Raw genomic sequence first — 15,989 nt, 5'->3', positions numbered from 1 at the left:
AGCTATTGTGAAGGGCAAAACAAACTCAGAGTATGGAAATTAGTAAAATCTATTGGCTGTTACTTACTAACAAGCCAGAGAAGTGAGAAACAAAGGAAAGAAACCAAAGCCAACTTCGTCCCACCCACCCTCTTCCACCTCCTCCCCCTGAGCGGCACGGGGGAATGGGGGCTGCGGTCAGTCTGAAGCCAGGGATAGAAGAATGGGGGCTTGCTTAATCATGTTAATGATTAATGATTAAAGGATTTATCTGTGAAAGCAACACACTTGACGCTCAGGACGTATGTCTTGACACTGAGCAAGGTGTTTTCCACTTTGAAATTCATCCAAATACTAGTCAAAAGACTGTGCTTATATATTGGTCAAGGCTGTGTGTGTTTAAGAACTGCTTGTGCTTTTGCAGAAGTAGATAAGGAGAATATTACTCTCCCTAGCAAAAATCATTCTAACTTTTGTATTTGTAACTTTGTTAGAATTGTCGGGTGTGATTTTTATATTTGGCACCAGTGGTATCCCACCAGTTGATCAAGTCTAACAATACAATATAAACAAGGTGCTGGTCATCACTGGTGAGACACAATCTTCGGGTGGTCACCAACGGCAAATGGCATTCTCAATACATTGTGTCACCCGATCATAGTCATATTGACCTTAGTTGGTATGAGTCTTGTATTGTATGTAATTATACTACTCTGGAACTGGAGAATGTTATACCGCATAGCCATGCTGACTTCTTTGTTGCACGTCCATGGTATGGCATTAAGTGATCAGTACCAAGTTGGGAATCTTTGCTGCGAGTAAAAGAATTTACTAATCTTCTAGAAAGGGGGGACTGAAGCCAGGGATAGAAGATCGGGGGCTTGCTTGATCGTATTAATGATTTCTAAATAAAACAATTGTAATTATTAAAGCCAGGAATGAAAGAAAGGGGGCTTGCTTAATCGCTTTAAAATAGATATTGCTGCGTGTCTTTGCTTACTGCTGTGCAAATTAATCGAAACAAGGAGTCTTGGGGCCCCTCACAGAAGATGTTTCCTGACAAAAATGGGGAACCTGTCTCAAAAACCAGCTGAGACCGACCTTGTGGTTTGGACAAGAGCCAAGGGGCAGCTGAGTCTGTACAAAGGCACGGGGTCAACTAGTGGTGATGAAGAGGAGTTATCGGACTTCATTCCCACGACCCCCCGACGACCACCACCAGAAGGCACTGCGCAGGCGCAGATGGGAGGGGTTTATGGAAATGACTTCTTGGAGCTAATTTTAATACAAAGCGGGGATAGGTTAGGCATACGCATAAGCGTATTGGGAAACTTCATGCATATGTAACTTTTTACTGCATATAACCAAAGCAAGTTGCCGCGTTAAGGTGCGCGTGCCTTTGGGGGCTATCCCGCATGTGACCGGCGCCAAGATAAACCACATACCTACTTTATAACTTATTTGTGTTGAGTTATAGTCTTCTTCCATGAACCAAGTCCCTGATGCTTTGTCTCCACCGCTCCTTCACGGTCACTCTCTGCCCCAGCTCCACGTGGGGTCCCTCCCATGAGATGCCATCCTTCCAGAACTGAGCAGGACTGCTGCCCACAGGCAGCAACTCTTCAAGAACTGCTCCCACATGGCTCCGTACCACGGGGTCCATCCCCCAGGAGCAAACTGCTCCAGCACGGGTCCCCCACGGGCGGCAGCTCCCCCCAGACCCCCTGCTCCTGCGTGGGCTCCTCTCCACGGGCTGCAGCTCCGGCCCGGGGCCTGCTCCTGCGGGGGCTCTCCATGGGCCGCAGCCTCCTCCAGGCCACATCCACCTGCTCCACCGGGGGCTCCTCCACGGGCTGCAGCGTGGAGATCTGCTCCGTGTGGGACCCATGGGCTGCAGGGGAACAGCCTGCTCCATCGGGGGCCTCTCCATAGGCCACAGGGGAACTTCAGCTCTGGCACCTGCAGCACCTCCTGCCCTCCTTCTGCACTGAGCTTGGTGTCTGCACGTTAGCTTTCATAAAGACACATAATCCACAAAGTGATTATGTGAAGGTGCTTTTATTAGCCGCCGGAAGTTAAGGGCATGCCTGCCCAAATCTAACTTCGTCCGATTTGTTCACTCAGTTCTTTTTTATCTCCTAAAATATTACATATTCATTAAGTTTCACAACAGATCTATGCATATTCATTTCCTAGCTCCACCTAGACCCGCTTTGTATGCTAATTATCTTATCAGTCCTTCTGCGCTTGCGTATTACTCTCTGGTGGTCGTCCGGGTGGCCGTCGGGATGAAGTAAGTTGTATTCATCAGAGTAGAACTTTTTAACCTTTTCTTCTTACTCTCCCAGCTGCTGTTGTTCCACAGTTTTGTTTGTTTGTCTTCCCTTTCTTAAATATGCTTTCACAGATGCACAAACAGCAATTTTTGGCTCATCTCTGGCCAGCATCAGGTCCCTTTGGAGCCAACGGAATCTGGCCCTTATCTAACATGGGCATCTTCTGGACTCTTCTCACAGAGGCTACCCCTGCAGCGCCCTGCAGATAAAACCTTGCTATGTAAACCCAATACTCCTATAGGAAGAGATCTTCTGCCATTCCTCTGGCAAATTCGGGGAGGGCCCTCTGCACCCAGACGGTCTGGAGCACGGGGACACCTTCAGCCGCTGTCACCAACCCAGCGACAGCACTGTGGCAGCACAAGTGAAGAATGGCCCCGCAGGAGCTGGACGTCAGGGGGGACCTGTCCCTGGATGTGGGTACGGTGCTGCCCTGTGCCCGGGAGAGTGTCGGGGTGAGCTAGGACAGCTGCCAGATCAACCACAGCCATGCGGAAGTAATGCTGTGCCCCTGCCAGCGGCGGGAATTAGAGGGAACGGTCAAATGAGTAGGGGAGGGGAGAAGCAAAGCCCCGAAGGGAGAAGAAGACAAAGACCTGCACTACATGACATGGTTTATTAAATACCAAGGAGGGTGACAGAACTTGGAATTAAAGGCAGGCTGTTATCTGCACAGAACCGCCGCATTCATGCCGGCATGGCGGGGCCAATGACTGCTCTTGCTCACTGCCTGGAAACTGCCCGAATTACAGGGCAGAAGGCAAGTGCTCGCAGTCTACTGCCATCTTGGTAGAACTATGGCTTGTTTTCTGGACTGGGACTTCGTCTGCTCCACCTTCATCTGATCAGTAATAATGTTCAGCTGTGAAAATAGGGAAACGCACAATAAGAGGGGAATGCTTAAGGAAGGAACACGTTTTCACCTCCAACTACAAGCATTTCAGAAGTTAGTGAAGGAAATACCACAGGCTACACACAGAACATCTAAAGGGAACCTGCAAATGACTCTTGCTCATCAGTGACTCTTGCTACAAAAAGACTCTTGCTACAGGCTTGGGGGAGAGTGGCTCAAGAGCTGTGCAGAGGAAAAGGATCTGGGGGTGTTGGTCGATGCTCGCCTGCACGTGAGCCAGCAGTGTGCCCAGGTGTCCAAGAAGGCCAACGGCATCCTGGCTTGTATCAGGAAAAGTGTAGCCAGCAGCACCAGGGAGGTGATTTTTCCCCTGTACTCTGCTCTGGTGAGGCTGCACCTTGAGTACTGTGTTCAGCTTTGGGCTCCTCAGTGCAAGAAGGACATCAAGGCCCTGGAACGTGTCCAGAAAAGGGCTATAAAGCTGGAGAGACCTCAGGGGAGACCTTATTGCTGTCTACAACTACCTGAAAGGAAGGTGTGGGGAGCTGGGGGTCCACCTCTTCTCTCAGGTAACTAGTGACAGGATTGGAGGGAATGGCCTCAAGTTGCACCAGGGGAGGATAAGGTTATAAATGAGGAGACATTTCTTCTCAGAAAGAGCAGTCAGACATTGGAGCTGGTTGCCCAGGGAGGTGGTGGCGTCACCGTCCCTGGAGGTGTTCAAAGAAAGGTTGGACCTGGCGCTTAGGGACGTGGGTTAGTGAGTGATATTGGTAGTAGGGTGATGGTTGGACCAGTGATCTTGAAGGTCTCTTCCAGCCTTAATGATTCTATGATTCTATGATTCTGTACCAGTGCAGAGAACAACACTATATGGGCTGCCGCAGGGAATGTTAACTCCATCCCAGACAGACCCAGTACAACTGGGGCAGGTGCCAGCTCAACCATGGCCACAGGGAAGTAATGCAGTGCCCCTGCCAGCCAGGCACGTTCTCGATGCCTCCTGAGGAGCCCTGCCCCATCGCATGGCCCGAGATCCCCATCCACGCTGCGGAAGAACGTCAACTGAGGCACAAAGAGCTCTTAAGGCAGGAGCCAGAAAGTGCCGCAGTCACTGCTGGACTGTGGGGGGGTGTGGCCCTCCAACTTAAGAGGACACTTGTGACGCCCCTGGTGATGCCCATTGTGACACAATGTGCCACCATCGCTGAGACGCAGTGTATGTGCACCCCTGCCAGCAGGAGTGCTCAGTGCTGTTGCCTCTGCTGTGGGAGCAACAGCGCTGCCCTGGCTGGGAGCCTCGGTGCGTCCCTGCCCTGCCTGGGAGCACCAGGCCACAGCCGCTGCTCGGGGCTCGGCTCCCCTGCCCCTGCGCCTGTCCGTGTCGGACCCAAGCAGGGCCCGCAGGGCTCTGGTGGCCCCAGGTGGGCTTGTGCCCACATCCTTGCTGCAGCATGCAGAGGCTCCTGGGGCTCCTCCACCGGGGCCAGGAGCATCCGATGCCCAGCAGCACTTCCCTGTCCAGAGACAGCGATGCCCACCAGCTGCCAGAGGAGGGCCTGCACGGGCTGCACCGCGCGGCCGCCCGTGGCGACCTGGCCCGGCTGAGGCGGCACTGGTGGCTGAAGAAACGAGGCAAAAACCGTCGAGACCAGGCAAAGCGGTGAGGGGCTGGGGGGTGCGCTTAAAGGCTTGGGGTGGGATCGCTCTCCCGTGGCGTGCGAGCTTCAGCCTGGTGCCGCTGCGTACGCGGCTCTGGCACCAACCCTCCTTCTGCAGCAGGTGTCAGCAAGAGCTGAGGCGATGGAGGGCTGAGGCTGGGCGTTGTCCGGCCAGGCAGCCTCTCGCCCTGAAGTCAGTGGCACTGGACATAGTCGGGAGCACATGCTCCTACCAGCCCTTGGCAAAGCCTTCAGCCCCGTGCAGAGAGACGGCTGAAGCCCAGGGCAGAGTCAGGAGCACGGCAGCAAGGGCACCGCCTCCTCTGGAACCCTGGGTCAGAGCTTATGGGTGTGACCCGTTCAGTGACAAACTGGATCTGATTGATACAGCAGTGCGCGACGGGTTAAGAAGAAGGTTACTCAGAGGCATAGAGTGGTAACCAGGCTAGAGTAAGAGAAAGTGGGAACCACTAAGGAGGAGTTGTTAGGCTCGGACGGGCCTATAGAGGGCTACGCGTGATCAAAAGGAATGCACCAACCAGAAGTCTGTAACTATGTTTGCCAGCCACGTGCAGCGCGTGGAGGGGCTCAGAAAAACTATGTAAGATCTGGCATTGGGACAATAAAGGGTCTCCATTTCTCGACTATCTTGGAGCCCGTGTCGTCATTCCCTTCAAGAGCTGGTCACTGAGAGGGCTTTTCCCTCTCAGCTGGCAGAGGGGAACAATCCAGCTTTGCTTGGAATTGCTGGGGCGGCTCGAGCGCTGCTTGAAGGGTGTGCTGCCGACTGCCACTGCCCTGTCCTCTCCCTGTGGGGTTGTTTAGCAGCCGCTCGGGCATTAGCAGTTCTCTCCTGTCCTGTGGGTGATCAGCGTCAGGGCATTCACCGCCCTTCTGCCGCTCGAGTGATTGTGGAAAAACTTGGAGACTTACACTGACTTCGCACTCTTCATGGAGTTCCACAGCCTCCAAAGCTTACGTTCTGCTTGGCATTGGCAAGTGGAGACTTGTGGCCCTGCGCGTGTTCCACAGCCAGAAGTGATTTGGGGCATTGCCTGCCTGTGGAAAGCTAATTTATTTTGGTTTTAGGACACCGCTGCACCTTGCTTGTGCGAACGGCCATGCAGACGTTGTTCGATTCCTGGTGCAAGAGAAGTGCCTGCTGAACCTTTGTGACAACACTGGCAGATCGCCACTCATGATGGTATGTGGAACACGTTACTCTGCTCTAAGTGGGGCTTTATCAATTGTGCTTCCAATGACAAGTGTCTTGCCGCATTCTTCACACCGACCTGTAGAGAAACATGAAAGTTGTAATCGGCACGTAATAGGCATACACTAGCTCATCTCGGAAGACGCTCTTATCTTCCAGCACTGGGAAGCTGCTGTAGCTGTGACAGAGTGAAACACGGCACAAGTCCTTCCTTTTCTTTGTGTTGTTTGCAGGCAGTGGAGAGCCAGCATGAAGAATGCGTGGCGATTCTGCTAGAGCACCGTGCCGACCCAAACCTGGAAGGTTACAGAGGCAAGTCTGCCCTTCACCTGGCTGCCGCAGCTCCTAACACGTCTGTAGCAGAGATGTTAGTTGAGCATGGTGCACACCTTGAAGCAAAGGACTGTGTAAGTTTTGAATCTGGGCAGCACTGCTCTTTGGGAAAGGCACTTAATTCGTCTGGGTTGTTCTGACGGGGATTCTTTATCCTTTCAGGAGAGAAATACCCCGCTTCTTCTTGCCATCTCCAGCCATCATAAAGAGATGGTAAAGTTTCTTCTTCAAAAAGGAGCGAATGTGTGTGCTCGAAATTTCTTTGGAAGGTGAGGCATTGCTCCAAAGTGCATGTGGCTCTCCTTAGCATTGTCACTGGAATGAACAGGAGAAGGAGAGTCAGTGTTGTCCAAGAGACAATGGGCATCAAGTGAAACAAGAGGCCTTCCCACAGCTGCTTAGGAGAAACCCTCTCAGCATGAGGAAGGTTAATCAGGGGAGCAGGTGGCACCAGGGGTTTGAGCAGCCTCCATCCTATGAGGCTTTGAAGAGCAGAGTGGAAGAAGCCTTGAGCAACGTGCTCTGGCCTCGTGGCTGAGTCTGCTCTGGGGAGGCGGCTGGCCAGGAGCTGTCTGGAGGTGCCTTCCAGCCTCAGTCCTCCAGCACTCCCCTGTGTGTGGCTTTGCTTTCCCTGTGCTTGTAGGAATCGGGGAGGGAATTGTTTGGGGAGGAAACAGGGATTAGAATAACAACAACACAGAGCCTGCAAATGCTGCTATGTTTCATACCATCTTTTGGATGCTTTAGGACTGCTCTTATGCTTGCCGCTTCTGCTGGGGAAACGGATGTAATAGAGCTACTTCTTTCCTACGGTGCCAACATTGCTTGCGATACGGCTGTGGATTATGCTCTCCGGTCGGGACATTCTGAGTGAGTGTTTTGTACGTCACTGTTAGAGCGGCTGAGTTGTCAGAGTGTCCGTGCTGATTTGTCACCCTTTGTGATAGATGCACAAAGGCTTAACGATATCTTCAGACCTTTCTTGAAGCTGGGCTCGGTGATGTCTTCTCATAAATCACCTTCCCAAGTCAAGAGAGGATTTGGAAGTAGAGGAGAACTTCCACCCACAAGGCTTTCTTAGAAATCCCGCTTGTGTTGCTAAGCCCAGTTCCGCTCCACTGACCAGGAAAGAGGCACCTTTTCTTTCAGTGGGGATCTTACCAGTGTCCCTTTAGATAAACCCTCAAAGAGATCCCTGGTGGTGTAGCAGGTCCACCATCATGGGGAGACTGACACCGCACACAGACAGTTCTGAACTGGTTCCAAGTCAGCTGCTGTCCTAGGCAAGAGCAAGGATACTAGGCAAGGATGTTTTGGATCTGACTGCCTGTATGTTCTCTCTATCTGCGTGTAGCCTTTGCAAGAAACTGGTAGAACATGCACGCTGTGAAAAGACGGGAGAAGCTTCTGCTGGCGCTGCACAAGACACAGCAGTCCCCAGCAGATTCTGCTCTCCGAGGACTGAGCGCTTTGCACTGGCCACACTTGCTTTGGATGGAGAAGGTAGGATCCTGAAGTGTGGAAGAGCTGATGAGGACAACTAATGTGGCCTGATGTCAGACCGCTTCCCGTATTTGGGGGCAGGGCTTGACTGGCAGGGAAAAGCAGAGTGCCAGGAATGCTCACACTGTCTCGCTTCGTCCATCCCTTGTAGGTGCCCTGCCAGCTGTAGGAGCAGAGCAGGAGGAAGAGGCTGAATTGCCCTGGGATCGCAAGGTACTTTCTGTGAAGGACCCACTGGGCTCCCATTTGGCTCGCTTACTTTGGGGCAAGTTTACCTCTGGGCTCGCTTACCTCTGTTGCTGCCTCTGCCACTTGTTTGTGACTGGGGCCCTTGAACTACTTGTGCTCCAGCCCAGCTGTTCAGTTTGCGCTGGGCTGGTGAAACTGCTGGGAGAACTGGGTCTCGCTGCAGCTGGCCTTTCAGTTAGAGTTCCAGTCTAGGGAAAGCATGTTCTACATAATGAAGCAGCAAAGATTATTCCTGCTGCTTAAAATCTTCTGAGCTTCTCAAAGGGGCTGGCCGGGAGTGGACTGTTGCTTTTCACCATACTTCACCAGTGCTCCGGTAACCTTTATGTGGCAATTCTTAACGCCAACAACGAAGAGATACCAGAGAATAGCATTGAGGGCTTGCAGCTCTGCTTTCAGCGTGCGTTCCTTGGCCGCGAGCATGTTCTCAGAAGCAGCAGGGAGATTCCAGGCCATGCTTAAGCTCTGGCAGAACGAAGTCTGGCTTCTGCTTTACAACTGCTGAAATGCCATTGGAGGCAACAATAGTTCTGCAGATTCCATTCTCCACTGCCCGCCTTTTTGCGTAGGTAGAAAGCCCCTGCCCAGTCTCTCAGGCTATGTTCCAAGAAGAGAAAAAACGTTAAGCCTTCCCTCTGTTTTAAGAAACAGAAACCCTCACAAAGAGCTGCTGATAGTTGAGGCTAAGAAAGATGGAGAGAGGTCCCCAGCTGTGCCTGGTGGTGGTGCACTTCCAATCCTTTGTTTCAGTCAGAAGACTGACCTAGTTGTAGAACCTAATGAGTAAAAGCACAGCTCATATTCCCATGTTCTCACTGACTTTGTCATGCTCACGGAACACCATTTCTTTAGGATCAAGACAGACAGCTGCAGCTTGAGCTTCCTGGTGCTCCTGAAAGTCTGTCCGTGTCAGAAGCCCCACCTGAAGCTACTGAGAGCCAGCTCAGTGACACTGAGAAAGACGCAGAGTGCTTGCAAGAGGAATTGGAGATGGTTAAAGCTAAGGTATGGAAAGGCTGCACTATAGGGATAAATCCAAGGGTGGTTGTCCTTTCTCTTCCCTTCTTCCCCCTCTCTGCTGGTGACCAACACAACGGGCCCTTTGGGGAGCTTTTCACAAGCTGGAGGGACAAAGCAGTGCGTTAGGAGGCACCTTCCAGGGGGTAGGTTTGACCAGAGCAGTTTGCGCTTTCTCAAAACTTGGGTGTGCTCTGAGACACAGAGGGTGCGGCACCACTTGGGTGTGCTCTGACAACGGTTGTAAATTTTTTTTCATGTCTCTGTGTTGGGACCAGCATTGGCAGTGTCTGTGCCAGAGTCGCAGACAAAGCAGGCTGAGTTTTGTGCCAGCGTTCAGGAAATTCTGTAGAAAATCTACAGAGCTATAGGAGAGGGGTTAGTACAAAATGCAGTGAAGTAACATGCATGGGGGTTTGAGAGTGGAAGCAGTCAATTTCCCTCCCTAAAGACTAGGCTGACCACCATGGATTGATTCTTCCTTTGGTTTTGCAGGTGGAGGCATCGGAACAAGCGTGTATTGAGTCTGAGGTCTGGGTAAAATACCTGGAGACTGTACTGGAGGATAAGAAGAGAGAAGCAGCAGCTTCTTCCCAGAAAGTGCAAGGCTTTCTGGAGCCATTCTTTGGAACTGGAGCTCTCCAAAAGCTGGAAGAACGCATGCAAGGGTAGGCAGGGTAGTAAGACAGAGGGGCGAGACGCTGCTTTCTGGGACTGTGTGAACGCGAGGGAATTGCCTCGTCACATCACAGAAAGTTAATACAGGATTTGGAAAGAAGCCTTTGCTTTAGCTTATGTTCTTGCACACTGTTCTTTCCAACTGTGTGCTCTTGTGGAGTTCCCCAATAAGGCCTGTATTTCTCTTTCAGACTCAAAGCTGGAAGTGACAGATTGGAAGCCACAATCCAGCAACAAAGCAGACTGATTGAAGCCCTTCAGAGACACCAGCAAGCCTCTGCCTCAGTAAGTCAGTGATAAACTTCCCTCTTCCCTGTGAGCTCCTGCGCCTAGCTAAGTAGTTCTGTGGGGACAAAGTAAGATGAGATTTTTCTGCCAAGCTTAGGGGAGCCGAGTTCTTGACCAGCTGTGCTGACTGTAAGCTGCTCTGAAAATCCTGCCGGTCTGTTCCCCAGCTTTCTGGTTTTGAGAGTTTTCCCATGATACTACGGCAAGTCCTACAACACCAGGAAGTTCTTAGCACTAGAAAAAATAAGGGTTCACTGGAATGCACTGGTCTAGGTATTTTCTGCTTTAGACCAGTGGTGATATTGAAGATCTCAGGCTGCACTTGAGATATTCCTCCTGCGTGAGAGGTGGTAGTCAAGTTTGCACAATGCTGCACAGCCCCGACCTGACATGCCGCGCTGTCGCTAATAAAGCAGTTCCTCTTGGCGTAAAGGAGGGGCTTTCATCTGTGGCCTCTGTGAAGCAAATGATTCTTCTTGTCTGCCTGGGGAGGAGGGAGGTGAACATGAGCCCTGTACTCTACTGAGACTGGCAGGAGGGGAAGAGCGGCAGAGAGGTGTGAGGCAGGAAAGTTGCACGCAGCATGACTTTTCGCTTCTTTTTGTGCTTCTGTAGGCTCGTAATCACCCGGAGGACTTGGTAACTGCCTTTCAGTCAGCACAGACAACCGCAGACGGGCATCCACACCAGCAGGTATGGGAATGCTTTCTGTGAATGACTATTTTAGTCTTTGAATACCTGCTGGGCAGGTAGTGGGTGAAAAGACCAGGGGAGCCCTGGGAAACCCTCCTGCTTTTATGGCAGGGCACGTTCAAGGGAAGGGGAAGCCCTGCTACTCCTGCTTCCCCAGTACTGCTACCGAGTTCTGCCTAGGCTATCTGCACATACCACATGTAGATGCTGTCCCTGTGCTGGTTCTACCATGTATCGTTTCTGTTTTGAAAGCATCAGTGTCAGAGAACAGAAGAGAAGCTGGTCGAGTTGAAATGCCCAGTCGAAGTGCGCCTCGAGCAGGAAATGAAAAGCAACAGCGAACTGCGGAGAGAATGTCGCAGGTATGGCTTGTTAGCACTTTAAAGAGAGATCCCATAGAGTAGAAATCAAGCTTCATGGAGGCTGAATGTAAAAATAGGTGAGGGTAACTGTCTGTGAGCAAATTCAAGCCTCACGCTAGGTCTTACAAGGCTCTTCTGTACACGTGCCTATGGTTTTACAGAGCTGCCAAAAGAACTTCAAGTGCAGGTTGCCCTGCAATTCTCCTGGGAGGGCAGGAAGTCCCTTCTCCATTTATTCCTCCGTTCAGGTGCAAGGTGGACCCTCCAAGTGATCTGCGGCACTGGACTGCTGTTTTTTCTCAGTAACTCCTGGTCTGTCAAGCGTGTTAAAGAAGAAGCAAGGCTTCTCTATGCTGTTTATGTCTGAGAATGTGAAACAGGCTGGTAGTTCCTTCACCTCCTACCTCAATGTTTTCTTGACTAATTTGCTGCACAGGTTAAGGAGGCTTCTGAACGGAGCTCTGCAGAAACTAAGAGAATATGAGGCCAGAGAAAGAGAGCCCCAGTTCACTACTGCAAGAGACATGATGAGCAGCTGCTCTGAAGGGGCCAGTGAAGCTGATAAATTAACAGCAAAGGTGAGCTCTGGATTCTGCAGGATTTTGTGGTTTCTTTTTTTGTCTGTTAATGTCCATACCTCTGTTGTTCTTTTCTATGCTCCTTCTTGTATTGTGAGATGTCTGTTCTCTACTTGATGCTCCTTCTGTTGTCATACATAGCAGGTATTGCAGAAGGAGTCAAGTGCCCTTGTGGTGGCTCATTCTTAGTCCAAAGGCTCGTAGCATTCTCGTGGCTTCACTGCCATTAGAAGAGTTCTCTTAAATGACAGGGAATGGCATTGTGTTTAGGCAGTGTAAAATGAAGATTAAGTTTCCGGGTTTTTGTTTGTTTTTATTTTTTGTTTGTGTTTGTTTTGAGGGATTTTTGTTTGTTCGTTTTCTATCTATTTATAAAAGGCAGGAACGTCCCGAGTGTATTTTTAGAAGGTGTAGAAAAGGTGTATTTCTGGGGGAGAAGAGTAAGACAGCATCGCAGCTGGCCTTTGGGACTTAATGGGACATCTGCTATATCCTCCGTATCCTTGCAACCAAACATCAGCTTTGACCTAGAGAGAAAATGCGTTCCTCCAGCAGTTCTGTCAAAGTGGCCTCCTGAGGCACTGTTTCCAAAGCTTTCAGAGTAAGGGCAGGAAGAGTATTTGTTGCTCGTGCCTAGTCCGTTCTGCACTGCAGCGCTTCCCCCGACACACAATAGGCATTCTTTCTGGTGTCTGGGTAGAGGTGTGTTTGATGTCCCATGAGCAGAGGAGCATTTTGGGCAAGAGCGTCCCTAGCAAAAGAACCGAGGAAGGATGGAAACTTGGGGAATCCTGTCAGCAAAGATCTTAAAGCTGTTCTTCTCTTAAAAGACGAGCCTGCCTTTACTTTGCTTTTAATACCGAGTCAGAAGGTGACAAAGACCATCTTGACGCCCTACCCCTTTATGCATTGCTCTCCACAGCTCAATGAACTTTCGCAGCAGCTGGAGATGGAGTCTGGAAAACGCAGGCAGCTAGAAGCACAAAATTGCGACCTGCAAGAAGAGCTGTCTGCTCTGCGTGGGTCTCAGGAAAAAATGGAGAAGAGCAATGGCCAGCTGCAAGAAGAGGTGGCATGCATCAAAGCTCTTCTGAAGACTTACAAGGTGGGTCACAGGCAAAAGCAACAGCATGAGACAGAGATAAGAAAGAGCCTGACAAGGAACAAGTGCTCGGACCAGAAGTCGCAGGTGATGTTTGTATTTGGGGTCTTGCCCCTCATTCTTTCTGTGAGGCGCTGTTCTCCACAGGCACAGAAGTCCCTGTGAAATGTGTATGGAGCCTTTGGAAAAGGCTTACTTTCTCCTTCAGACTAAAATGAATGGTTGACCTGTGGGAGTTTCCGGCTTCTGCCTTCACTGCTGGTGGTAGTGAGGAGGCAAGTGGCCTCCCCTGAGTGAGGCTGGGCCCTTGAAACTGGGTATGTGTGACTGATGGGGGGATGGTTCTCTTCTTCTTTGTGGTGATGGAAATTTCATTATCTGCTTCAGACACGGGCAGCCTCTCCAGACATGCAAGAGCTGACAAGATCCCCTCCTTGTGCTTCTCTGAGAAAGAACCTAAAGCACAGAAGCAGAGGTGCTGACTCTGAAGAGGAGGATGGAGGGAGAAAGACACCACAAGAGCATACTTTTCCAGATGAGTCCATTCAGGCAAAACTGGAAAGGTACAAGCGCTACTATCTGGAGGAACAAAAGCTCAGAGAAGGTCTAGAAAATGACTTGCAAAGGTATGTCCAGACTGGGTTTTGGAGTGAAAGCAAGATGCTGCTTTTTCCTTGTACGTTCTCCTCCTAAAATCCCTCTTGTATACCTGACCAACATTACGTCAGTAAATATGCCTATAGTCACTCTCATAGTCACTCTCTGCCTGGGGCCTGCTCCTGCGGGGGCTCTCCATGGGCCGCAGCCTCCTCCAGGCCACATCCACCTGCTCCACCGGGGGCTCCTCCACAGGCTGCAGCATGGAGATCCTGGACTCTTCTCACAGAGGCCAACCCTGCAGCCCGTTACAGCCAAAACCTTGCCACGTACACCCAGTACAGCGATGTAAGGCAGAAAAGAGGAACTGCATGTCCTATTGTCATGACAACAAACTAAGAATGCTTAAAGAAGTAGGAGCCTTCTAGATAGTAGAATCTGATTCTGTGAAGTCTACGGCTTTGGCTGCCATTTCAGCAGCATGTCTGAGATTTGAGATTTCCTTAGGCAGGGGAGGATATCCCTGACTCTTTATGCAGGTGATGCATCTTCCAGAAGAAGCCACATAAATACACAGCATTGGCGGTACTTTTCCACAATGGATGCAAGCTCTCCAAAAACCTCAAATCAAATGATGTTTTTGTGTTTAGATGCCATTAATCCCTTCCACTCTCAGAAGTCGAATGTTGGTCAAAGACCTGGAGAGTAGCTTTGCCAAACTGTAACCAAATATAATTCTTGCATGCATCTGACTTTTTCAGAGCTCGTCAGCGTCTAGACGAAAACAACGCTAAGCTCCACCGGAAGCACCACTGAAGCCTGCGTGGCTCAGGTCAGCATTCATAAATGTTATTCTCAACCCCTCTTAAAGCATATCTGTGAGCAAGCTTACGCTTCTGAGCCTCAAGTTAGAATCCCTTTGTGGTTCCAAAACACACCTTCTTTATGCTAAAACAACTGCTAAGCATCAGAAGAGTACACAACTGTATGGGGGCGGGCTGAAGACCTCTGGTCATTGGGGGGTGTGCAAAATACAGAGTGCCCTTCTTCTTCTGCAAAGCCGTAAGGGAAAGAGTGAAGGGAAAGAAAGGGAGAATAGACAAAATAACCGTACAAATGGTAATAGGAGAACAGGCACCAGACAAAGACATGCCGCACTGAAGGCTGCGTTAGGGCCAGGTTGCAGCAGGAAGATGTTTGCCTTTTCAAAGGCAGATCCTTTTCAACGTTTTCAAGGTGAATGCGGAAGCTGTATTTTAGGAGTAGTGTTCCAAAGAATGCCCAGTTTGAATGCTTAGAGAGTAGGGACACTTGAGGATGAAGAGGGCTGCAGAGGACTAAGTCTAACACTGATGAGCAAGAGTCATTTGCAGGTTCCCTCACAACGTTCTGTGTGTAGCCTGTGGTATTTCCTTCACTAACTTCTGGAATACTGGTAATTGGAGGTGAAAAGGTGTTCCTGCCTTGTGCATTTTCTTCTTATTGTGTGTTTCCCTGTTTTCACAGCTGGATATCATTACTGATCAGATGAAGGTGGAGCAGACAAAGTCCCAGTCCAGAAAACAAGCCATAGTTCTACCAAGATGGAAGATGACTGCCAACACTTGCCTTCTGCCCCCTAATTTGGGCAGTTTCCAGGCCGTGAGCAAAAGCAGCCATTGCCCCCACCACGCTGGCAAGAACGCAGCGGTTCTGTGCAGATAACAGCCTGCCTTTAATTCCAAGTTCTGTCGCCCGCCTTGGCATTTAATAAACCATGTCATGTAGTGTGGGTCTTTGTCTGTTCCCTTCTCCCTTACGGACTTTGCTTCTCCTCTCCCATGCCCATGTGACTGTTCCCTCTGATTCCTTCTGCTCGTCTCTCTTACTGACCAGGAGCATCCTGTGAACATCAAATGTATTTTTTCCGTTGTGGGAAGCAGACCAACCCTCTTGCAGATGTGTCCTGTGAGTTACACAGTACCAAGGGAAACTCCTGGGTGAACTAGGGACAAGGGCTTGGGATGGAAAAAGGGAGAATACACAAAGACAGAGGTGTCATTTGCCTCTTGTGGCTGGAAATGGTTCCCTTGCAAAAGGGATAGCCCACGACAAGCGGGGGACCTCAACCACACTGTCCATGAGGCTGGCAGAGAGCTTTAATGCTGCGGCCAGATTTCTGAATGCAGGGGAAATGATTTGTAGGCTTCAAACCAGCATCCTCTGAGACCCGGGCTCCCCCATATAAAGAGATCTTCTGCCACTCATCTGGCAAATTCAGGGAGGGCTGAAGGCAGACGAAAACACCACCTGCGCACCCACTCCATCCAGCAATTGCCCCAATCCCCTGAAGTCCCTTTTGATAGTCTCCAGGCTTCTCTCAGCAGTTTCATCACTGCCACCCTGAATTCTCACTAATGGGTAATAATCGGAGGGGGGCTAACGAGGTCAGGAAGTTTCCTGGTAATGTCCTTGACCCGAGCCCCAGGTAGGCTGCAGACTTCCCTACGGGTAGGGTCGAGCTGACATATGGGGCCCTCTGTTCCCTTCAGAAGGGAGTCGCCTACA

General features: G+C 50.6%; 1 protein-coding gene across 1 annotated transcript; it reads left to right on the top strand.

The window, feature by feature from the left end:
• Window positions 1-3,938: 3,938 nt before the first annotated feature.
• On the top strand, window positions 3,939-15,208 carry LOC136789871 (POTE ankyrin domain family member B-like). The gene is made up of 17 exons (XM_066991128.1): window positions 3,939-4,831; window positions 5,919-6,033; window positions 6,276-6,449; window positions 6,538-6,644; window positions 7,123-7,245; window positions 7,730-7,878; window positions 8,030-8,091; window positions 8,980-9,132; window positions 9,640-9,812; window positions 10,014-10,107; window positions 10,726-10,803; window positions 11,056-11,165; window positions 11,602-11,743; window positions 12,666-12,848; window positions 13,233-13,471; window positions 14,204-14,274; window positions 14,949-15,208. The coding sequence occupies exons 1-16, from the start codon at window positions 4,623-4,625 to the stop codon at window positions 14,256-14,258; spliced, it is 2,166 nt and encodes a 721-aa protein (XP_066847229.1). The 5' UTR covers window positions 3,939-4,622; the 3' UTR covers window positions 14,259-14,274; window positions 14,949-15,208.
• Window positions 15,209-15,989: the final 781 nt, after the last annotated feature.

Source organism: Anser cygnoides, chromosome 1 (genome assembly GCF_040182565.1).
Source record: "Anser cygnoides isolate HZ-2024a breed goose chromosome 1, Taihu_goose_T2T_genome, whole genome shotgun sequence".
In the NCBI taxonomy this organism is placed as follows: domain Eukaryota; kingdom Metazoa; phylum Chordata; class Aves; order Anseriformes; family Anatidae; genus Anser; species Anser cygnoides.
The sequence above is the reverse complement of the archived record's forward strand: the minus strand, read 5'-3'. Positions and strand labels throughout refer to the sequence as shown.